At 41.4% G+C, this 25472-nt stretch overlaps 1 protein-coding gene across 1 annotated transcript; it reads right to left on the reverse strand.

The window, feature by feature from the left end:
- Positions 1 to 1287: 1287 nt before the first annotated feature.
- slc51a (solute carrier family 51 member A) lies at positions 1288 to 24588 on the reverse strand. The gene is made up of 8 exons (XM_061922039.1): positions 24404 to 24588; positions 17944 to 18095; positions 17722 to 17795; positions 17489 to 17647; positions 8017 to 8128; positions 2081 to 2227; positions 1899 to 2004; positions 1288 to 1803 (listed from the first exon to the last, which is right to left on the reverse strand). The coding sequence occupies exons 1-8, from the start codon at positions 24474 to 24476 to the stop codon at positions 1652 to 1654; spliced, it is 975 nt and encodes a 324-aa protein (XP_061778023.1). The 5' UTR covers positions 24477 to 24588; the 3' UTR covers positions 1288 to 1651.
- Between the last annotated feature and the right edge of the window lie 884 nt (positions 24589 to 25472).

A 25472-nucleotide genomic window follows, 5' to 3' on the forward strand; every position in this document is an offset into this window, starting at 1 on the left:
GAACATGTTTTCTCTGCGTCAACCAGCATGTTTTTGGATGGGGAAATTGTGATATATATCTTACCGGAGAAATCATTGGATTATTCGTCGTTCTGCAGCAGCTGTTTAAAAGGCAGCTGTGAGCTTGGCTCCTCGGCTTCTCTCTGAGACACTTCGTGTTAACCGCAGCCATCCGACCTCGAGGTATGTCTTTACAATCTTTAAAATCTCACTAAAACACTATTAAAACAATAAGCAGATAAGGGATCTTCCAGAATTATCCTAGTAACTGTGTCTAGTTACATCTGAAACGTTCACACTGCCGCCGCCCAGAGCCGTCGCCTTTTTTTTTCTTTTTTTTCTTGTAGTCCTTCACTATCAATATCCTAATTCACAAATCTTTCATCCTCGCTCAAATTAATGGGGAAATTGTTGCTTTCTCGGTCTGAATAGCTCTTACTGCTGGTGGCTCCCATTAAAAACAATGTGAATGTGTGTGGAGCCCTGCAACTCGTGACGTCACGCGCACATACTTCCGGTAGAGGCAGGGCTTTTTATTAGCGACCAAAAGTTGCAAACTTTATCGTCGATGTTCTCTACTAAATCCTTTCAGCAAAAATATGGCAATATCGCGAAATGATCAAGTATGACACATAGAATGGACCGGCTATTCCCGTTTGAATAAGAAAATCTAATTTCAGTAGGCCTTTAAAGTTTACTCCACAGCGTGCTCATCCAAAATATCCCGCTGCATGTCTACATTCAAAAACCTAAACAGGGCTACTGCGCATGCTCTTCACGACTGTGGCATGCTGGGTATGTTACCTACTGTAGCTCATAACATCACTATATATCTGCCTTAGGCCAGCTAGAAGGCCTTATTGACAAAAACTCGTGATCTTATTAGCTATGGCAACTGTCTGTCAAATGTGTATGTCCGTTCACTTACAGTGCACATACGCCTGCATTGTTGATTCTGAAGGCTCGAGGCAGATTTGGTACAGCATGGCAACATAAGCAAGCTAAATTCTGATTGGATAAAAACTCTATAACCTAAAAACAACAGCACTGGAAGGAGCATAATATGACAAAGATAATATGAATAATTTTAGATATTTAGGGAAAGTAAATTGAAAAAAATACTTTTATCTTTAATTAGAACCATGATTTCTGGTTATGTTGGCCAGCAGACAAGGCCTTGCTGGCCCTGACGGCACACCACTGATGAAATATTTACCAAGAGTAATCTTTTCCTGTATGTTTCTATGAAGAAATTGCAAACAAGCAAAACTTACAAACAAAAATCCCTGAAAATGCAATTATTTAATAGGGAACGTGATGCATTTAAAATATTTATATATTGGCATCCATTATATTCAACAGGTATATTCTTATTCATCCCAGTAATAAAAATTATCTATTGAAACATCCCCTCTCAAAATAATTATCTATGACACTTGAAACGCAAAATGTTCTTGCCCCAATGTTTTGAGGTTTTATGATGGCAACAACCTGAGAAGAATTGGCAGTGAAGTTCCTCCACTCCTTAAAGTTTGTGCAACCAGGAAGTCTGCCCAGTCAATTGAACACCCCATCATCGCCTGATGAAATCCACACACCGGGATACAAATGGCGTGCACGCATTAAACAAAATGGCACCTTCACAACCTACTCATACAGCTTTCTGCAAGGTAACCATTTTGGCGTTTTCGTCACTGTCGTCGCTTTCCTCCTCGGGCAGCGGGTCGTAAAGGCGGCGATACAGCAGACGTGTGACCAGCGTGATGATGAACATCTCCAGGATCAGCAGCTGCTGACTCATCACTGAGGAGACGCACATGGAGCAGCGTGTTGTAACAAAAAAGTCGGGGAGCGGTCAGGAACACAAAAGCTGACGGAGAGGGGTTATGATTACTCACTATATCCTCTGGCGGCGGAAGAGAACGGCGGCGCGCAGGCAATGGTTCCGTTCAAAGCCAAAATGTTGATGATCGCACTCTGCAGCTGGCTCAAGATCAGCACCAGCTGTGGACATGTAAACACTTGTTGGAGTTAGCAGTCACAACGTGGGGGCGAAACAAGTGGAGGTGTGGAGTGTTACCTGGTACATGGCGTACTTGGGGATGATCTTGATGCTGCGTAAAGTGATCCTGAGGTGCATGAAAGTGATGGCTACGGGCCACAGGGCAATGATGGTCAAGATGCCCACAAAGGGGTTGATCCATATTGCTGATCCTGTGATGCTCAGCTGAAGAATACAAGCAGAGACATGAAGGCAGGACTTTTTACTAATGATCCAACAGTGACACATGTCCTGGTGGGAAACTCCATTTCTATTACGGACTTGAGTTTTCATTAGTCACTAACTTAAGTTAATCACATACTCAATTAACTCGTGTCAATAGTCACAAAGTGCATGTGGAGTCTTTGTAGAGTACCCGTGAGTAGGGATGTGCCGACAGAAAGTCTGTGATCGGCCATTGGCGATTTATGTGTTTTATTGCCAGCTAAAAAACTCAGATCTACTTATTTTGGTTCCCCAAGCTGCCAGCAGCTAATTATGTGTCTCCATACACAGTGTGGCACCTCTTGCCCTCTTCCCTCAATTAATAATAATCCTCTTCATTTTGGAAAATAAACTGCATTTCTTAGTATCATTATCAAGTAGCATTATCATTGGGAGGACGAGGCAAAACATGTTACACACCAAGAGCAATCCAGGAGCAGGCAAGCTAATGGCTAAGCGAGCCACCAAGCTAGCTTGAAACAACACAGAGAAACAAACGCTTAGTAAAGTTTAAGAAGTGTAGACGGAACCACATTACAACAGAAAGTAAGCAGTTATTAACATGGAATTAATAAGTAGATTGATTAGAGTCTAAAGAGAGGATAGAGTAACAACAGGTGTTGGTGTGTCAGCATTGTCACAGTACATGACATGTAACGGGAGGGCGGATCGATCCATACACTGGCAGTGTCGATAATAGTGGTGGTATCAGTAAAGAATCGATACAAGAGTGATTAGATCGATATTTTAGTTTTTTCAATAATGTTTTTGTACATTTTTACAAACTCATGGAATAATTTCCTGGTCACAGGAGGAATTTGAGGGCAAAAAACTAAAAATTTAAATGAGTAATAGAGAGTAATTTTTGCTTTCTTTAGAGCAAACAATTGTATGTGATAAAAGAGAATAAGGGACTAGTGCAAATATTGTGTAACAGTCAATAGCACTCACCATATATAAAAAAGAAAAATGTAAAGTGAGTACATGTGATCGGTATCGGTTGATCTCACTCACAGGGGCGTCACTAGGCCTAAGGCCACAAGGCTCAAGCCCCCCTAAAATATTCTTAAACCCCCTAAATAATTTGGCATTATATTTTATTTTATTTGTATTTATTTTCTTTTTTTTTTTAAATACATGCCGAAATATAAATTTTAAAGTGGCCCGAATAAGAGTTTACAATAAATAATCATATAACCTGTCATTATTCACTCAAGTTTCCCCTCACTTCACAGCGTAGGGAGCGCTACTGCCTACTGGCGCTGACGAGAAGAGAGGCGCAGCCGCCATCTTGGAGTGGTAATCCACTCCACTCAGTAAAATTCATTTGGCAGGAACAATGAACTGTCAGCGCATTTTATCTCACTGAATACCACTGATTTTCACACACTTTTTTGTCATACGTGTAACTATGATAAAGGAGACATGATTTGGCGTGTTCATAGTTTGCTTAACAGTAATAGAATATTCTCATATGCTATAAGTGACCAGACGTCTAAAATCAAAACTGGGAATAATAATCCCAGAGAAGGAGAAAAAACGGTCAGCTATTTTTAAGTTGAAGAAACAATATGATTAGGTCATATATACACATGTGTATATCCTAGGTAAACAATGTATGAATATACTAGATATCTATATATCTTATGGACCAATAGACTTTATCTCTGTTGCTGCAACAGCAGAGAGTTTATTCTGTCTTGACACTTTGTATTGATATTTTCAATTACATTCTTCTCTTAAACGATCATGTTTACAGTGATTGTTTTATATCTACTTTTATGTATGTCGCTTTGGATAAAAGTGTCTGCCAATACTTAAGCATATATAAACACCTGAAAGTCTTTATAATCTGCTAAAACCACCAATATGTTTCACTGGATTCAGAATAAAACCAAAGTCTGTCTTACCCAACAAAGTTAGTATTTGAATATTGTTACTTGAAGACTTATTCCTCGTTACAGTTATACTGTTAAGAGAGTATTGTCTTATGTTTTGCCTAAAATGAGAATGCATCGTAATCAGTGGTGGCTGGTGAATTTTGTTTTAGGTGGGGCTGAAAGTTTGTAAACCAAATACCTGTAGGGGCGTCATCCTCCCCCAGAAGATTTCTTTGTGATTTTCACATACAAATATTGAAGATCTTTGCTCCTTCTCAACTCTGTGGTCAAGCTGCACAAAACCTTGTGTTTGTAATTGAAAGTAATTTCGTTTTTAAGTTTTGTGTTTCTTGTAGACTCTATATAAAGTAGTATACATTAGCCTATTGTTAAAATAATGAAAAAATCATCATTAAAAATATTTTTGTTTTATTGCATTGATTTGTTACATTAATAGCTGTTGTATTATTATAGGATGACTTGTTAAACATTTCATAGGATTTTCAGAGGGAGGAAAATCCAAGACATTTAATATAAAATGTAAAATGAATAAATACATAAAGAGAAAAAGAAAAAAATGGTTAAAAACCATGGTCCCGTGCATTTTTTTTACCAACCCCCGGGGACGACGGGACATCATTAATGTCAAGCCCTTTGGCTCTTTTTTAGATCAGCAGACGGACTATAAGTCTTTCTTACAGTATACATAAACGTTTCTCACTTCTATTCAGACTTCCATATATATTTAATTTCCTTAACCGATTGAAATAATAATAATAACAAAGAATAATTTGCAAGTCTTTGTTAGCCATTTGTGAAGTTTTGTACATGTGCGCTACGTTCGCTCACATCCTGTTCATCTCCTGAGGGCTAAGCCCCCCCTGTCCTTAAAAGCTAGTGACGCCCCTGCTCACTCATCAATGATCGGAATGGGCAGAATAAAACCTTGGTTGGATCATCCCTACAAGTGAGTCTTTAAAACTCCAGTCTACATCAAGTGGCTGTTGTACAGATAAACTAGAGTTTTTGTCAACCCATAAGTCCATGCAAAAGTCTTTATAACTGCAAGCCAGTAAAAAAAAAATTTTTTTTCACCCGTAAGTCAGTGAAACTTGAGTCTTTGTCTACCTGTGAGTTGGTGAAACACGAGTCATTGTCGAGTACCCGTGAGTGAGTGAGTTTCTATTCTTTGTCAACTTGTGAGTCAGTGAAATTTGATTCTTTATTAATCAGTGAGTCAGTACATTTCAATTCTTCGTCAACTTGTGAGTCAGTGAAATTTGATTCTTTGTTAACCTGTGAGTCAGTACATTTCAATTCTTCTTCAACTTGTGAGTCAGTGAAATTTGATTCTTTAACACGTGAGTCAGTGAAATTTGATTGTTCTTCAACTTGTGAGTCAGTGAAATTTGATTCTTTGTTAACTTGTGAGTCAGTGAAATTTTATTCTTTGTCAGTAAGTCAATGAAATTTGAATCTTCATCAACTTGTGACGGAGTGAAACTCCAATCTTTGTTGAGCACCCGGCAGTCATTAAAACTCAAATTTTTGTCACTCTTGAGTTAGTGGAACACGAGTTGTCAAGTAACTTGTCAACCTGTAAATCAGTGCCTTTGTTGAATAACACTGTCAGTAACAAGTCAAGTAGCTGTGAGTCAGTGAAACTGAAGACATGGTTGAGTATTTGTGAGTCTTTAAAGGGGACCAATTATGCAAAACCATGTGTTCCTACCTTCTGGTATCTGATTTTATGTATTTGGGATCTGCAAACTGTTTGTCCCGAAAATTTGAAATCCAACCACAGAGGCATGGCAAAGCTATTTATAAAACAATATTGCCTTTCTTCATAAATATAAGTTAAAGTTAAAGTGCCAATGATAGTCACACACACACTAGGTGTGGTGAAATTTGTTCTCTGCATTTGACTCATCCCTTTGATCAACCCCTGGGAGGTGAGGGGAGCAGTGGGCAGCAGCAATGAACAGCAGCAGTGGCCGCACCCGGGAATAATTTTTGGCGATTTATCCCCCAATTCCAACCCTTGATGCTGAGTGCCAAGCAGAGAGGTAATGGCTCCCATTTTTATCGTCTTTGGTATGACTTGGCCGGGGTTTCAACTCACAACCTACTGATCTCAGGGCAGACACGTTAGCCACAAGTCCACTGAGTAGGCCTTTTTGGAATTTGCCCCATTTGTGAGGTTGTTTACTAACTGTGACATCATCGGATATCTCCATGTATGGTAAAAATGAACCCAAAGTGCTTTGTGCGAGTTCGCCATTGTAATTCGATAAGCTCCTTCTTTTTTGCTGTTCTCTTGAGACTGGCTCGTACATGCACATGCATCCTCCGCTGTTGCTATTTCTAATATAAAGTAGAGAATAGTTCTAACTTATATCTGTCAGTAGCCTCCGTGTCGCGGCGCGGACTCGAACAGCTGGAGCTGCCGGGACCTTTGCTGGCAGCGCGCTCAAATACGCCCCCGTTCGCGCTTAGCGCAGCACGCCCACGCAGCGACAAGCCTGCAGACGATCAGCAATCTGCACAACTGGGACTGATGAGGGCGAGCGGTATAAGGACCAGTGGACCATAGGATCCTTGCAGAACCTTAGTTTCTCGATGGTGAACCGCCAGCGACAAGCTTTCTGCTCGCTCTCCCTTTTTCCTCTCTGTGGCTTGATTTGTCACCTGTCTTGTCTCGCAGTGTTTTTCTTTCGTTGCCCTGGATCTCGACTGGCTCCCTCGATCCTCGACCCCTGCCTGGACACGGACCTTGTCGCCTCTCTCTCTCTGCCCCACGGACTTCACTTGGATCACGGACCCCTTTCGCATAGCCCCCTTTTGGATTCGTCTGCTTCCCGATCCAACATCACAGTAACACAACAGTTAATTACACACATACTTTAACACCACACACACTCTTGGATTTTGGTCACACGTTCCATTCCTTAGTTTAAGTATCGTTAGTTAGTATTGTTTATTATTATTATATACAGTATATAATATATATATACATATATATATATATATATATATATATATATATATATATATATATATATATATATATATTATATATATATATATAGACGATATATGTAATAAATCGTTGAACATTAATTCCCTCCTGGTATCTGAGCTGTCAATTCTCTTTCTGCAAACAACACTCCATACTGAAACGCTAAAGACTACAACATGGGTGACGGGGAGAAGACGCGGTCAAAGTGGAGCCACGTAAAAAGGACCAGCCACAAAATAGCAAATTCTAAAAAGATGGTCTAAAGGCGGCTTGAAAACGGTCAGTAAAACCTTGTCTATGCAACATTTTGACTAACGAACCCCCATTACATATTATGTAGACCACAAGGAAGTGTTTTAAATGTAGAGAAAAAAAAACATATGACCCTTTAAACTCCAGTCTTCGTCAACTTAGAAGTCAGATCACGAGTCTTTGTCGAGTGCCTGTGAGTTAGTGAATGTTGATTCTTTGTCAACCCGTGAGTCAGTGAAACAGGAGTGTTCGTTGAGTACTCTTGTGAAACATGAGTGTTCGGCAAGTACTCGAGTCAGTGAAACATGAGTGTTCGTCGAGTACTCTTGAGTTAATGAAATAGTTTGTTTCGTCAAACTTTTAATGCAGCTTGGGCAAGAAGGGGACGAGGAGTTGAATTGAGGCAAGGAGCCGATTTATCACTCCCACACAATCACATTACAACGGTGAGAGCAACAATTTCACGATTAGAGACATGTTATAAGCCCTAGCAATGGAACCCACTGTTTTAAGACTTATTTAAAACGGTTCACAAATGCCAAATATCGTCATAGCGGTATAACATTGGCATAGTTTTAAGGTCAAAGCAAAAGACTCACATCAGCCAGGTCGAAGGTCCCGTTGGTCCACAGGACAATGGACAGGATGGTAAAGACAATCTTGAGCAGAGCAAACTGGAAGGAGCCAAGTTTGAGCAGGAAAAGAGAGCGCCTGAAATAAAAGAAATGTGTGCGTTTTTGTAAACAAACGGTTGAAAAAAGTATAGTGGAATACCAGCAATGCTATTGTTTTCAGTGCATGGGGATCACATCATCCTCTGGTTATGCAAACATAAGGGCGAAATGCATCTGTTTGCCATTACCATCGCTTGAACAAAAAAAATAGTTGGCTTGTGGACTTTTAACTCTCCACACCGTTGAATGGCCAGGAGTGTGTTCAGCCTGCCTACAAAGCACAGAGTGTGCACAGGAGCGTCAAAACGTTTTACATAACCTTCAAACACACACACAGAAAAAAGAATCCGTAAAGTCTCACATGTGACCTCTGAACCGTGCATGTGCTCATGGAGGCTGCAGAGATCTGCGCTTCATTAGGACCGCACCAGGTTTTAATTAGTGCCGTTGCTAATACTGTACAATAGTAAACCAAGGGTTTCGGCAAAAGGTTTCACCAAAATATGTCTTTCATGGTTTTCATTCAACTAAAATTGGGTGACTTAATACGTGCTTTTTTATTGAGTATGACTGGAAAATAAGCCACGATGGGTCATAGAAAGTCGAGAGAGCCAGCACTTTGACAAAGATGGTTATAAAAAAGTCGTAGCATAATATTTCTGTCTCCAAGCGATTACTTGGATTTACAGTGTTTCCAATGGGAAAAAATGTTTTGTATTTTATAGCATTCCATTTTCAACAGATTACTCACAAAAACCGAGGTACTACTGAACAGGGATTGCACAACAATGCATACTGTATTTAGGAAAAATGTAAATTAGGCCCAATTGGAACTGCTACTCTATGATTGTGTGTGCTTCGATATTGTTACAAGTTTAAATATGAATAATAAATCAAAAGGAAAACAAGCAATTAAAACAGTGAGTCAAAAAAAATAATATCTCAAGTAAACCAAAATGAGTTAAATATGAGCACGTGTCAATCAAGGACACAAAAACATTTCAGAGGGAAAGCGACTCCAGCAATACAAACTCCATGAGACAGGCTTATCAATGAGCCAGTAAGACTGATGGTGTTCCCTGTTAGCCAATCAGCGAACCCAGTGAGCTTAGAGACAAGCCTGTGTCACGTTTTTCTATTGCTTCCATGTGGATTCAATGCCGTGCTGACTGACGTAAGCCATGTCAGTTGATGAGGAAAAATTGAAATCCATTCCAACAAACATTTCCCCCTATCTGGCGAGAGGAAACGCCATAACACTCTCTTACAATGACAATCTGGAGCTGTTGACCATACTTACCTCTGCGCTAATGGGACATTTTAAAATAGAAGGGTTAAATGTGTGTTTTATTTATTTGTCTTGCCAGGGATGTCTTTGTGGCTTGTGCAGCCTTTTGAGACATTTGTGATAAAGGGCTATATAAGTAAACTTTGACTGATTGATTGATTAATTTATACACATCCATCCATTTTTCTACCACTTGTCCCTTTAAGTGATATTAATTATATAAGTTTAGCCGACGATAGAGCATTTTAAACTATTGTATCGTGATAATGCATGTTGATGACACATTCTGTGTCAGCTGTGTCCCGCAAATGTGACAGCCACAAGCCAACAAACGCATCTTCAACGCACTGTTGCATCCTCACTCAAGGCTAATGTCCCTCCACATTGCAAAGCCACTTCTAAGTTACCAATCCTCACCTCCATGGCAGCAGATCAACAAAGTTTATTACAAGTATCATTATTACTGGAGGACGGAGAATAGCTTAACATGCTCCACTAAAACAGTGTTAGAAAATATGCTAACCGCTAAGCTGGAGCTCTTGAATGTAAAAAAAAAAGTGGTTGGCAGATCGATACAAATATCGACAGTAACAATTAGGGGTGTGGGAAAAAATCGATTCGAATACGTTGTGCGATTCAGAATCGATTCTCATTTTTAAAAAATCTATTTATTTATTTGTTTATTTATTTTTAATCAATCTAACAAACCACTACACAGCAATACCATAACAATGCAATCCAATTCCAAAACCAAACCTGACCCAGCAACACTCAGAACTGCAATAAACAGAGCAATTGCGAGGAGACACAAACACGACACAGAACAAACCAAAAGTATTGAAACAAAAATGACTATTATCAAGAACAGTATCGATATTAGTTATAATTTCAGCATAGCAGTGATTAAAATCCCTCATTGACATTATCATTAGACATTTATAAAAAAAATAAATAAAAGAACAAAAGTGTCACAGTGGCTTACACTTGCATCGCATCTCATAAGCTTGACAACACACTGTGTCCAATGTTTTCACAAAGATAAAATAAGTCATATTTTTGGTTCATTTAATAGTTAAAACAAATTTACATTATTGCAATCAGTTGATAAAACATTGTCCTTTACAATTATAAAAGCTTTTTTTTTTTTTAAATCTACTACTCTGCTAGCATGTCAGCAGACTGGGGTAGATCCTGCTGAAATCCTATGTATTGAATGAATACAGAATCGTTTTGAATCGGAAAAATGTCGTTTTTGAATTGAGAATCGAATCGAAAAAAAAATATATATATTATCGAATCGTGACCGCAAGAATCGATATTGAATCGAATCGTGGGAAACCCAAAGATTCGCAGCCCTAGTAACAATACCAAGTTAAGTATCAGTATACAGTTGATACTGGTTCGATCAATATTTTCTATTATCAAATAATGGTTGGTATTTTTTGGTATTTTTTTACAAACTCAGAAAATAAGTCCCTGAACACAGGAGGCCTTTAAAAGGCAAAAACAAAATTATTTAAATCAAAGCAAATTGTAGGAAATTGTTTTAGTATTGCATTTATATGATTGTACCACTATCCTGTGTTTTTGTCTGATTATAATGGTGATCAAATATTGAATCCTTCTGAATATTTTTAGTAAAATTATCAGCACTGGTATGACCAATACAGCCCTTTTAACAACTTTGTATCAATTCCCAAATTTGTAGTATCACTCAAAACTAATGTAAAATATTCAAACAGCAAAATAATACATGATTATTACATATTAACAGAAGCGTAGATACAACCATGAAAGTAACCAGAAATTAACAGTAAATTAGCATGTAGCTCTATAATAGTTTTAAGAATATAATACAACGTTACCACATACGTTAGCAGTTACATTATAAGCCTTTTGAAATGGCTCTAGTTTCATTTACACACAAAATAATCATTATCACAGGAGGCTGGTATATATATATATATATATATATATATATATATATATATATATATATATATATATATATATATATATATATATATATATATATATATATATATATTGCGATATAGATTTTAGGCCAAGGGTGTCAAATGTATTGACAGATTTTATGCAGCCCGCAGGATGAGTTTGGTAATTATAAAAATGAGCCAAAATTTTTGAATGAAAGAAACTGCTGTTCTAAATGTGTCCACTAGATATAGCAATAGCAATTTTTTTATCTTTGTAGATTATGCTACATACCGTATTTCCTTTAATTGCCGCCAGGGTGCTAATTAATTTAAAACCTCTTCTCACTCCTGCGCTTACCAAAGGCATGCAGTAAAAGTAAGCATACGCTAATTATTTTAAAACCTCTTCTCACTCCGGCACTTACCAAAGGTATGCAGTAAAAATTTGAATGTGATGTAAGCTTGGACCTTAAATCCTACTGAATAGCTCTTAATCTTCTTCACTTAATACGATTTCAAATTACCGGTATAGAAATCAGCCTCCTCCATTTTGAAAATGATGACAGGGGAAGTGTCACTCGTGACGTCAAGAGTTTGACCAGGCGGTAATACTAAGCATGTGCTAATTATTTTGGGAAGCGAGTTTGACCCGGCAGTTATTCAAGGCAGGCGCATACTATATGTCCTGCAGCAATTCAAGGAAATAGGGTTGTGACAGGTTTGTGTCGTGGGGTCTTCAGGACCGAAGGATCACAGCAGGAGTTCAAGTTGACAATTCTTTTTAATCTTTTTACACACAATATTTCTTCTTTTGTTTGTTCCCAAAAGGATTTTCTTTTCATTTTTAATTTTCACAACAGTTCATCTTCTTCGTTCACTCCCCAAGTCTTTTCAGTCTTAGTTCGTTCACTCACTCACAAAGTTTTAACTCACTCAGTCCTCCCACAACCCTTCTGGCGTCCTCAGCACCTCCTGGGTCCTTCTGGCTTTTCAGCCCCGCCCTGCAGTCACCAATGCTGCTAAATAGAGACAGGTGATTAGATAACTCGTTCCAGTTGAGGTATCCACTCACCTGTCATCTTGCTTCCAGCCGGCTACTGTGCATGCCATCGCCGGCAGGCGGCGCGTGACCACGCCCCGCCTCTCACAGGTCTCCACCGTCAGTTTCAGGCCGGGCACCTGTCCGGCCGCGCCGACCCGGGGCATTGGGTACGCGTCAAAACGTGACACCTCATTCACCTTGCGGTAATCCACACAGAAGCGTACTGAGCCATCCTTCTTTCCCACCAGAACGATTGGGCTACACCACGCGCTGTGGGATTCTTCTATCACCCCTAGTTCCAGCATGGTTTTTAATTCTTCCTGAACTACTTTGCGCTTGTGCTCGGGAAGTCTGTATGGTCGAGTCCGCACCGTAACCCCCGGGCTGGTCTCGATGTGATGTTGGATGAGGTTCGTGCGGCCGGGCCGCGCGGAGAACACATCAGAAAAGCGCTGTTGCAGCGCTGCAACATCCGCTTTCTGTTTGAGCATGAGGTGATCATCACAGGGGAGGGGTGGGGAAGGGGCAGAGCGCGGGACCTCTGGCCCCAACTCCTCCTCCTTTCTTACTACCGTCACCATGGAAACAGGCTCCGCCTCCTTCCATGCTTTCAGCAGATTGAGGTGGTAAATTTGGGTGTCTCCGCCCCCCGGTCCGAGCGCCGAACCTCATAGTCCACATCCCCCATTTGCCGTGTGACCTCAAAGGGTCCTTGCCATCGCGCAAGTAATTTAGAGCTGGAACTGGGAAGTAATAAAAAGGACTTTTTCTCCCGGTGCAAATTTTCGCAGCTGGGTTCCCTGGTTATACGTGCGTTTTTGGCGTTCTAGGGCTTGGAGCAAATTCTCCCGTGATAAGTGCCCCAATGTGTGTAGTTTTGCTCTCAAGTCCATAACGTACTGGACTTCAGTTTTACTGGAGCTCGGACCTTCCTCCCAGCTTTCTTTAATTATGTCCAGCACTCCACGCGGCTTCCTGCCGTACAACAACTCGAATGGTGTAAAACCTAGGGAGGACTGGGGTACCTCCCGCATCGCAAACATGAAGGGATCCAGCCATTTGTCCCAATTTGGTTTGTCCTTGTGCGTGAACTTACGGATCATGGTTTTTAGCGTTTTGTTCAAGCGTTTCACCAGCCCATCTGTTTGGGGATGATACACGCTGGTGCAGATCGCTTTGATACCCAGTAATCCGTATAGTTCCTTGACTGTGCGTGACATGAAGGACGTGCCTTGGTCGGTCAGGATCTCTTTCGGGATCCCGACCCGGGAGATAATTTGAAACAGCGCTTGCGCTACGCTCCTTTCGGAGATGGAGCGCAGAGGCACTGCTTCGGGATAGCGCGTTGCGTAATCCACTAGGACTAACACAAAGCGATATCCCCGTGAGCTCGGGTGCAATGGCCCGATGAGGTCCATGCCTATTCTTTCGAATGGGACCTCTATAAGCGGTAATGGGCGCAAGGGCGCCTTCGGGACGGCCGCTGGATTTACCAGTTGGCCTTCCGGGCAGGCGGCGCACCAGCGGCGCACATCTGCCCGAATGCCCGGCCAATAGAACCGGGCCATTACCTGATTAAGTGTTTTGTCGTAACCCATATGTCCAGCCATTGGGTTCACATGCGCCGCCTGGAAAACCATTTCCCGGTGGCGTTTCGGCACCAGCAACTGGGTGATCTCTTCTCCCGTCTGAGTGTCACGGGTCACTCTATACAGCCTATCTCTCATAATGGAGAAATGAGGGAATACCCGCGCCGCTCCCGGGCGGATTAGCTGACCGTCGATATAGTCGACTTGGTCCCAGGCCGCGCGCAAAGTTTCGTCTCGCGACTGCTCGAGGGGAAATTCCTCCGTAGGATGCCAATAGGAGGCCGGGGGGGCGTGCCGCGAAGCCCCCGCCGGTTTCCGCTCGGCAGTGGCGGAAGGCCCCGTCTCGCCACCGAGAACCACACGGATACTCCCTTTTCCTACGGTCCGTGAACGCCTCCCCACACATTGCATCACGAGAAGTGGAAACCCCGGCCAATTTGTCCCTAATATTAAGGTGCGCACTTACAGCAACCTTCACACTATGCTTTTGTCCCCGATGCCAAATTTCTACTGGAACAATGGGATACGTGTGCACATCCCCATGAATACATCTAATTCGCCCCTGTGTCGCCTGCTCAACGCCCCGGGCCGAACCAGGTTTTGGTGGATCATGGTTTGTTTGCACCCCGAATCAACCATTGCCCGGTATATACTCCCTTGAACCCTTACCGGGACACAGTACGCCTCCCCTGGATCGGAGGCGGGTGCTGGGGGCTCGACCACCCGTATCACCTGCCCCACCTCCATCAGTGAGCACTCCCTTCGCACGTGACCAGGTTGGCCGCACCCCCAGCACACCGGCCCTGGCGTTCGAGGTGCCGTCTGCGGGGGAAGCCCTTGTTGCGCAGCGCCGGGAACCTGGACAGAGGGAGGAATGTCACACATTTTATAATCCCCTTCTCCCCCCCTCAATAGTGCTGGAGTATGATGTTGTGTGTGCATGTCCCTGTCCGGGCTGGCGGCCTCCTGCATCTGCCAGCTCCGTCTGCGGGGTGCTGGGATGGGCCGCTCGGCCGCTCGTGGTGCTGCTCTGGATCTGTCGGCTGCCCGTGGCGCTGGTGTGGGTCTTTCGGCAGTCTTGGCGCTTCCTTCCCGGTATACCGCCAGATGATCCTCGGCCAGGGCCACCGCGGCCATCAGGTCCTGCGGGCGATGGTACCGCACCCAAGCGGCCGTCTGGGCTGGGATGGCCTCCACAAACTGCTCCAGGAGGATCCGCTCCAGCATCTTGCTATCGGCCTCCTGGGGTTCCAGCCACTGGACGGCCGCATCCCGAAGCTGCTGCGCCAGCACGAATGGTCGGTCCTCGGGCCCCAGTCGCATGGCACGGAACCGGCGTCGGTGGTCCTCCGGGTGGCTGCCGATGCGGTCTAATATTGCCCGGCGTAGGTTGGGGAAATGCACCCGAGCGTGCGCTGGGAGACTAAGCGCCGCCCGCTGCGGCTCCCCTGCCAGGAGCAGCAGCAGCTTGACACCCCACCCGGTGTCCGGCCAGCCGCATGCTGTCGCTGTGGTCTCAAATACGTCGAGGAATACTTGCGGGTCCTCTCCCTCCGACATCCTCTGCATGGCGGTCCACTTCCCCTTCTCCTTTCCTCTGGACTGGCTCACCAGTGCTTGCAGTACTTGCGTCTGTTGCATGCTTGCCTCCATCTGCTGCTGGGTGGCTGCTGACACCTCCGCCAGCACTCTTCCCAGTGCCTCCAGGTGGTTTGGGGCCGTCATCCTTCCTCGGTCCTTGCTTGGTTGGGCGCCAACTGTGACAGGTTTGTGTCGTGGGGTCTTCAGGACCGAAGGATCACAGCAGGAGTTCAAGTTGACAATTATTTTTAATCTTTTTACACACAATATTTCTTCTTTTGTTTGTTCCCAAAAGGATTTTCTTTTCATTTTTAATTTTCACAACAGTTCATCTTCTTCGTTCACTCCCCAAGTCTTTTCAGTCTTAGTTCGTTCATTCACAAAGTTTTAACTCGCTCAGTCCTCCCACAACCCTTCTGGCGTCCTCAGCACCTCATGGGTCCTTCTGGCTTTTCAGCCCCGCCCTGCAGTCACCAATGCTGCTAAATAGAGACAGGTGATTAGATAACTCGTTCCAGCTGAGGTATCCACTCATCTGTCATCTTGCTTCCAGCCGGCTCCTGTGCATGCCATCGCCGGCAGGCGGCGCGTGACCACGCCCCGCCTCTCACAACGGTATGTAAAAACAATAAAGCACATGATGTTAGTGCACCAGTAGAGGAAAATGAGCAAACGACATAAATAACATCCTGTAATTTGATTATGATATAATTTTTTTATCTTGATAGATTGAAAATTAACACCAAAGTTGACTGATGAACATTATCACATAATTTATTCAGAAAGTATAAATAAAGACAAATAAAAGATATAATACTATTAACTGCAACATGTAAGTTTAAAAAAACAACATTATGAGATGTACATTTTCAGAATGTACTTGTTCCATTTTTAAACAAAGACAATCTGAAGTTGTCTTTATTTTTAAGTTATCGTGACGTGATTTTACCAATCTTCTTCCCAAAGGAAGTAGATTTTTCTCCATGCGGTCTCTGATCTAATGAGTTTGACATCCCTGTTTTAAGCCCAACAGGTGTAAAAGTAAGTGCATCTCTATATTCCTTCAGAACCCCTCTAAAACAACACCTCCAGGCAACATCAACCTTTTACTAATACCCTCCCCCATTCACATCCCATCTCCACAGATTGTAAATAACCTAATGTAAATAATCAAATGTACTTCTAATGTATTTACTTGTTCTTATGCTATCTGAACTCACTATGTTCTCTGCTGGCTGTACATATCCTCCTAAGTAAGACCTACACTGTTTCAATGTCCATTTCTCTGTTGATGCAATTGTTGATGACTGAAGTACTGATATCAACCAAAGCTCCTCATTCCACCCCTCGGATTGTAAATGATGTAAATAATTCAATGTATATACTATGATGATTAACCTGTGTGATGACTGTATTATGCTGATAGTATATATTTTTACCACAAATTGATTAACGTGGACCATTTAGTGGTCAATTGTACAAAATATGTATTGAACTGTGCAATCTACTAGTATCTATCAATCAATCAATCAATCAATTAAAGGCCCTATTATCCAAGCTAGTTTGGACCAGCCATTTTTGGCCAAAACCGAGGTTGTATTTTTATAAACTCCTCTTAGGGACTGTGACCAAATAGACCTAAACCAAAATGACGGATACTAGACAGCTGGAGGACGACAAAGTGTGAAGCATTTTAGCTTACACTGCAGGCTACAATGACAAACACTGACAGTCAGTGTGGTGATTCGCCACAAAAAAGTATACACTAATAAGTCAACTCCACTGGGTCAGATTATGATCAAAGTTGGTGCGTCGGATGAAGATGACACCCTGAAACTATGCATAGGTCACTTCCTGGATTTGTGGCATTTGGGATCAGTGTATGACCCACGGGCTGAAGGTAAATTACACTGTCCAATTGTTGTGTGGTACTTGATATAAAAAGTGTATCAGTGTGTACCGTGTGATGGCCACATGCGGCAGACATGGGCAGCAGCAGCAACATGGCCCCGTGCTGATCCTTAATTGGTGCTTTGGCGCCCGCCGCAGGAACGCCTCGTCGCCGCCCACCTCCTCGATCATCAAGATGAGGAACTTGAACACCACTATGGCAAAGTAGCTGCAGACAGGGATGGCGACCAATAATGAGAGGGTGATCAATAAAGTTGAAGGAAAAAAAGGAGAAGAACTGACCAAGCTGAGGTCATATCAGTAAACATGGTGGCTCGGGGGATCCACATCCCCAGACAGGACATGGTTCCAATCACCTTCAAAACAAAAACACAGTTATTGATGTGAAACAATAACATTAGCTGTTGCCACACAAAGCAGAGAAAAGGACAGGGAGGATCGGCAGAGTCACACACATGGAAAGGTTAAAAGTAAGGAGAGATGAAATAATATTGTTTTTCTCACGGGTGCTGCTCCATTGACCCAAATGATGGTACTTTTCTTGTGGGCAGGCACTTTCTTATAAATATAAACACACTCCTCTATGAAGATCAGCATGGAGACCACCGCCATGAAGGTGAGCACAGAGTACAAGATCACACCAAACAAGTCCAACTCTGTGTACAAACATGTGACAACATAATTAGCCATTTGAAAATATCTTGCATATTCTGTTTTAGAGCAGTGTTTTTCAACCTTTTTTGAGCCGAGGCACATTTTTTGCGTTGAAAAAAAATCCGGAGGCACACCACAAGGAGAAACCATTAAAAAAGGAAACTCAGTTGACAGTAAAAAGTCGTTGTTGCAATTGTTTTTTGATATTTTCCTGTAGAAGTTTCATGTCTTCCTTTGTGCGATATTTCCCGCATCTACTTTGTTTTAGCAATCAAGAATATTTCAGTTGTTTTTATCCTTCTTTGTGGGGACATTGTCATGTGATTTTCGGATGTACATTGTGGGCGCAGTCTGTGCTGTCGTCCAGAATTCTGTTTTTGTTTACTTTGTAGCCAGTTCAGTTTTACTTTTGTTCTACATAGACTTCCCTAAGCTTCAGTGCTTTTTCTTAGGGGCACTCACCTTTTGTTTATTTTTGGTTTAAGCATTAGACACCATTTTTCTATGCACGCTGCCTCCTGCTACTTCCAAAGCCATTAGCTACCTGCTGCCACCTACTGCCACCTACTGATATGGAAGAGTATTACACGGTTACTCTGCCGAGCTCTCGACAGCACCAACACTCAACAACAACACATCATTTGCAGACTATAACTACTGGTTTGCAAAAAATATTATTAACCCAAATACTTAAAATTAGATCATCTCCCACGGCACACAAGACTATCTCACGGCACATGGGTTTGCCGCGGCACAGTGGTTGAAAAACACTGTCTTGTAGGATCAAATATAGTAAAGTAAGTTTTTTTTTCTATTAACTTTTACAAATCCTTCTCACTTGTACCAGTATTAGATTGTTCTTATTATAAGTAATTCAATATTCATATTACTATTATTTTTTCTGTGTGGAGTTTGCATGTTCTCCCCATGACTGCGTGGGTTCCCTCCGGGTAATCCGGCTTCCTCCCACCTCCAAAGACATGCACCTGGGGTTAGGTTGATTGGCAACACTAAATGGTCCCTAGTGTGTGAATGTGAGTGTGAATGTTGTCTGTCTATCTGTGTTGGCCCTGTGATGAGATGGCCACTTGTCCAGGGTGTACGCGGCCTTCCGCCCGATTGTAGCTGAGATAGGCTCCAGCGCTTTACATAGTGAAACCCAATATCTAAGTTACATTTAAACAAGTGTGGGTGGCACTGGGAGCAGGTGGGTAAAGTGTCTTACCCAATGACACAATGGCAGTGCCTAGGATGGTGGAAGCGGGGATTGAACCTGGAACCCTCATGTTGCTGGAATGGCCGCTCTACCAGCCGAGCCACGCCGCCACAAAAAAAATAAAAGTCTGCAGACTCTGAAGCATTTATCATTCGGGCTCCAGTACTCTGGAATGCCCTACCGGCAAAAGTCAGAGATGCCTCCTCGGCAGAAGTATTTTAATCCCACCTTAAAACTCATCTATATACTCTATCTTTTAAATAGACTCTGTTTTACACCATTTGGCAAGCCCCTCTTCTCTTTTTATGAGATACCAGTCTGGAGAAAGTGCTAGCAATCCTAAATCATGACCCAGTGTGAACCACTCCTCCATGACCTGGATGGACATCTCTTAGAATCCTCCGCTTGCCCAAATGGTTTGGACTCTCACATTATCATGAATAATTAGCAAAAACTGTACCCGCTTGGCATCTGTTGCAAACGGTCACACAGGATGTGAGTTCAGACTAGCGATACCATTGTGGTTTATGCAGCCCTTCCAGACACATGTGATTAAGGGCTATAAATGCGATATTTGAAAAAAATAATATTTGACTATTTGTTTTACTACTAATAAGCTTTACAACTATTACTAATTTTTACAACCACTACTTCTTCCCATTTTTACAACTACATACAGTGCATTTCAATATTCAAGCATTCTACAAGCTATTACTACTACCACTTACGCTTATTACTGCTACCACTATTCATCGTCATCGGCGGTCACTCAAACGAGTATGACGATCCTCCAGGTAGGGGTGTATCCCTTTATGAAGGAGGCTTGTGCATGACTTTGTTTTACATGGGGAGACTGGTGCACAGACAGTCACCACACGATCCTTGACAGAATTGGGTCAGGGTCCAGTGGCATGGAGTCCAAGACGACTGGGGACCCATTTCTGCTGCAGCCTTCTCCGCCATTGCAGACAATGTGGTAGTTCTTAAATCTACCATCTTCCGCCTGCACCGCCATTGAGGTCTTCACTGTATCCCTGGCTAGGGGGCAGTGAGGTACTAGCCCTTTGCCAAGGGCCCCCTGGGGTAGCAGTAGTAAAGGGGTTAACCTCCTAGTGCCCCAAGACCCCATAGAGGAGCATTCACTGCCGGATGCACTTTAACGTCATGCCCAGGACACTACCACTATTACTACTACAATGACTCCTTGATTAAACTCCAATATGCAATATCCATCATCATTCTACTACTCCCTCTTTACTCCTAAGAAGAATATTTGATTGTATAGTTATATTCATACTACTATTACTTTTACAAATACTATTGTATGACAATTCAACTTTACAACTCCTACTAACTTTTACAACAACTACAATCAGTACTATTTGGACTTTAATACAATAGTTATAATACTAGCTACTGCTACGACTTATTTTTTACCAGTGTTACTATTGCTACTTGAAATGAAATACACATACTACCATTACTACTAAGATACTGAAATTCCATGACATAGTGAATTTGCAAACAGCTAAAATTAAACACAAAGCAAACTAAAACCTGCTACCCAAGAATATACGACAATTCTTCTCAAAAAAAAGAAGAGAAAATATAATCTCAGAGAAGAAAGTAATTTAAAACATTTGTATGCACGTACAACACTTAAGACCATTGTATATCAGTATGTGGGATTAATTTATGGAATGGATTAAGCAAAGCAATCAAACAATGTACTAAAATGATCAACTTCAAGAAATTCTTCAAACTTAAAGTGTTTACAAAGTACAAAGAAGAAGAACCATGATAAACATTCTGAATTTATTTCATCCATCCAGTCATTTTCAAAATAATCTTACTCATCTCACCATTTGAAATGTAACTTACTTCACTGAGTATTATTTATTCATTTATTTTTATTGTGATTACTTCCATCCATCCATCCATCCATTTTCTACCGCTTATTCCCTTTTGGGGTCGCGGGGGGCGCTGGCGCCTATCTCAGCTACAATCGGGCGGAAGGCGGGGTACACTCTGGACAAGTCGCCACCTCATCGCAGGGCCAACACAGATAGACAGACAACATTCACACTCACATTCACACACTAGGGCCAATTTAGTGTTACCAATCAACCTATCCCCAGGTGCATGTCTTTGGAAGTGGGAGGAAGCCGGAGTACCCGGAGGGAACCCACGCTTTCACGGGGAGAACATGCAAACTCCACACAGAAAGATCCCGAGCCTGGATTTGAACCCAGGACTGCAGGAACTTCGTATTGTGAGGCAGACGCACTAACCCTTATGGAGTATATTGTGAATAAATTAAGAACTGGAAGTGAACAAAAGTTTTAGCAACAGTTATGTAAAGGAAAAGGGGTAGGACTAAATAAGCTCTGCTTCTTCCTACTCCATTTTGAACATGTTGAAAATAACTGGAAATTGTGATGTATCATGTTGTATGCATGCAAGTTCGAAATAAACTCAAACTCAAACTCACTCAATAAAAGTGTGACATAAATAAAAAAGTCATACATACAATATATGCATAGTCCACATGCACGCTGCTTGCAAAAGAACACATGTGTTGTGCATTTAGAAAGAAGACTGCAGCTACTCCTATGTTTGAAGGTCGAATCAATGCTCCCATTTTGTTGCTTGGAACTAAACGTCATTCATGTGGGTGGACATCATGGAGTGTATTGCAAAAAAAGGAGTTAAACTCAACCATAAACAACTCAATGTTGAGGATATTGTTTGAATGCAACAAAACAAAAAAGACCGAACTAAACATCAGTCATTCTATTGTTTATAATGCCATATACAGTATGTATAACGGTATCCACCAAATATTTCATAGAATTGATCACAAAATTATTGCATTTTCTGTGATTGTACACTTTGTTTTATTAAAAAAAATAGTATTATTTTATTATGATGACCTCAGTCCTCGAATATGTTCCTATATATGTTCCTGTCTGGAATATGCATTAGCTTTTTTAAATGTCCTCCAATGCCATTATAAGGGCATAAATGGCATATTTCCAACTAAACTCTCCCGTGATAATTTAAGACATTAACTTATTTCATGATGGATAATAAGGCATTATTTATTATCTATTACATAATTATCTCTAGTCTATACAAGACTATATTCAGTTTACAATGTTTAACTTAATTTTACACCCAAACTTTCTGTTTAGCTTAAAAAAAAAAAGTACATAAACAATACTACTGAAAGATTTGGCGACACTTTCCAATGCTAGAGAATTGGAGAACGGTGCTGTGTAAAAGGTGAACCTGCTCAGAGTTAATCTACTCAACATTAATTTACTTTCAAATTACATATTCTATGTTTAATGTGCTTTTTTCATCATGGACTGTCAACCAGGGAATACATTAACAACAGAAATGTAATTAATCTGTTTACAACAAAAATATTAAGCGTTGGCTAAAGGGAAAACAAACACATACACGTTTACTTGGCCTCGGTTGTACTTGTTATTATAGTGCAGTGATTTATTATATGGTGTGTTAAAGTCTGGTATTTATTTAAAAAGGGACAAGAGTTACAAAAGAGCATTTGCTATAAACTGTCTGCACAAATTCCATATTCATAAATCCAGAATAATGTCATGCAAACCTGATTTTTTTTGTTTAATTTTGAATTGAAAAAAATGTACAACTCACTTATAACAAAAAAAACATTCTAAAATAAATAATAAAAACAATTACCATCAAAGAATATTAAATGATTGATACTTTTATATGCTTTTTATTTTATTTTTAAAGTGTTATCTGTCACACGTTTGTTCATTCTTTTTTTTCTTATTTCCCTATGTTTGTAGGGTATAATTTCTTATTGATGTATAAAATACATCAATATTGTTATTTTCATTGCTAAATGTATTATATAGGGTTTGGAAAAAAATAAAATTGTCTAGCACAGTGGTTCTCAAATGGGGTACGCGTACCCCTGGGGTACTTGAAGGTATGCCAAGGGGTACGTGAGATTTTTTTTTTTTTTCTAAAAATAGCAACAATTCAAAAATCCTTTATAAATATGTTTATTGAATAATACCTCAACAAAATATGAATGTAAGTTCATAAACTGTGAAAAGAAATAGAACAATGCAATATTCAGTGTTGACAGCTAGATTTTTTGTGGACATGTTCCATAATTATTGATGTTAAAGATTTCTTTTTTTGTGAAGAAATGTTTAGAATGAAGTTGATGAATCCAGATGGATCTCTATTACAATCCACAAAAAGGGCACTTTAAGTTGATGATTACTTCTATGTGTAGAAATCTTAATTTATAATTGAATCACTTGTTTATTTTTCAACAAGTTTTCTAGTTATTGTTACATATCTTTTTCCAAATAGTTCAAGAAAGACCACTACAAATGAGTAATATTTTGCACTGTTATACAATTTAATAAATCAGAAACTGATGACATAGTGCTGTATTTTACTTATTTGTCTCTTTTTTTTTTAACCAAAAATGCTTTGCTCTGATGAGGGGGTACTTGAATTAAAAAAATGTCCACAGGGGGTACATCACTGAAAAAAGGTTGAGAACCACTGGTCTAGCACATCAGTTGCATTCTTCATTTTGAAACTATGTTGAATTGAATCTCTATGCTTAATTAAAATTATGTCATATAGAATTATATGTTTTCTATACATATAATATATAAGAACAAAACCTCAGTAACTCACTTTATGTGCCCCGCAGCTTGTCATTTCCTTATATGGTATAAAGGGGCGTTTCCATGCTAATGAGCAGCCGACGGACTGGCCCACCAAAGAGTAAGCGATGAGCGCGAACAATTATTCAAATTGCCCAAAAACGCGTCATTACTCTTATATTCATCAAATTTGGTAGATTTTAACGAGAAAGTTCAATTGAATATAAAGGTTTTACAAATAAATATTGTTAGGACGTTCTATTCATTGGACGATACCACATGTTTGCACCCCCCCATTAGGAAAGTCCAATGTGTTTCTAATTAGTGTGTCGTTTTCTCACAAATGATACAAATTCCCGAATAAATAAAGCCGAAAACTAAAGGAAATGAGGTTGGAACAGAGTCAACTCACGGAGGATGATGTCCAAAGCCAGCGGCGGCTTCTGCTGGCAGCGAGGGTCCATGGTGGGGATGGATTCGTTCATGGTGGCTCCCCAAGATGGAAGTGAGCAGCAAGTGGTGCTTGTTAGTGTGTCGTGTGCAACTAAACAAGACGGCTCCCGCTTGGCGGGGCACTGATATGTTGTGCATCAGGGCCGAGGGGGCGTCCACTGGCCACACACTTGATCGATGCACGTCCCGGCGCCGCCCCCTACTGCGAGCACACGCACATGCACACGCGTGCGCGCACACGCACACAAGCGTCGCTCAATTACATATACATATACAGTATGTTATTAAAGTGCAAAAATATAAATTTGACTTCATTCTAACTACAGAAAGTAATTTACTTAATTTTTTTTACAGTAAATTACTTAAATTTTTTACAGTAAATTATTCATAAATAAAAACATTTAGAATGTTTTTTTTTTTAACCCAAATGCGTTTTGTTAGGTCGACAATTAAATATTGACTTAGACTGATTCATAACCCAATGTTACATTTTTTTGTGCTTAACAAATAAAATATATCCATCCATCCATCCATCTTCTTCCACTTATCCGAGGTCGGGTCGCGGGGGCAGCAGCCTAAGCAGGGAAGCCCAGACATCCTTCTCCCCAGCCACTTCGTCTAGCTCCTCCCAGGGGATCCCGAGTCGTTCCCAGGCCAGCCGGAAGACATAGTCTTCCCAACGTGTCCCCGTGGCCTCCTACCGGTTGGACGTGCCCTAAACACCTCCCTAGGGAGGTGTTCGGGTGGCATCCTGACCAGATGCCCGAACCACCTCATCTGGCTCCTTTCGATGTGGAGGAGCAGCGGCTTTACTATAAGCTCCTCCCGGAGGGCAGAGCTTCTCACCCTATCTCTAAGGGAGAGCCCCACCACCCGGCGGAAGAAACTCATTTTGGCCGCTTGTACCCGGATCTTGTCCTTTCGGTCATGACCCAAAGCTCATGACCATAGGTGAGAGCTTTGCCTTCCGGCTCAGCTCCTTCTTCACCACAACGGATCGATACAACGTCTGTATTACTGAAGACGCC

Source organism: Nerophis ophidion, linkage group LG15 (genome assembly GCF_033978795.1).
Source record: "Nerophis ophidion isolate RoL-2023_Sa linkage group LG15, RoL_Noph_v1.0, whole genome shotgun sequence".
In the NCBI taxonomy this organism is placed as follows: Eukaryota; Metazoa; Chordata; class Actinopteri; order Syngnathiformes; family Syngnathidae; genus Nerophis; species Nerophis ophidion.

Bases quoted from the DNA above. Each gene is read 5' to 3' on its own strand.
- slc51a (XM_061922039.1), bottom strand. From the start codon at position 24,476: ATGAACGAATCCATCCCCACCATGGACCCTCGCTGCCAGCAGAAGCCG. The intron at 17,796-17,943 runs GTGAGAAAAACA...TTTGTTTTGAAG, and splicing joins GGGTCAATGGAGCAGCACCC to GTGATTGGAACCATGTCCTG. The intron at 2,005-2,080 runs GTAACACTCCAC...ACATGTCCACAG, and splicing joins CCAAGTACGCCATGTACCAG to CTGGTGCTGATCTTGAGCCA.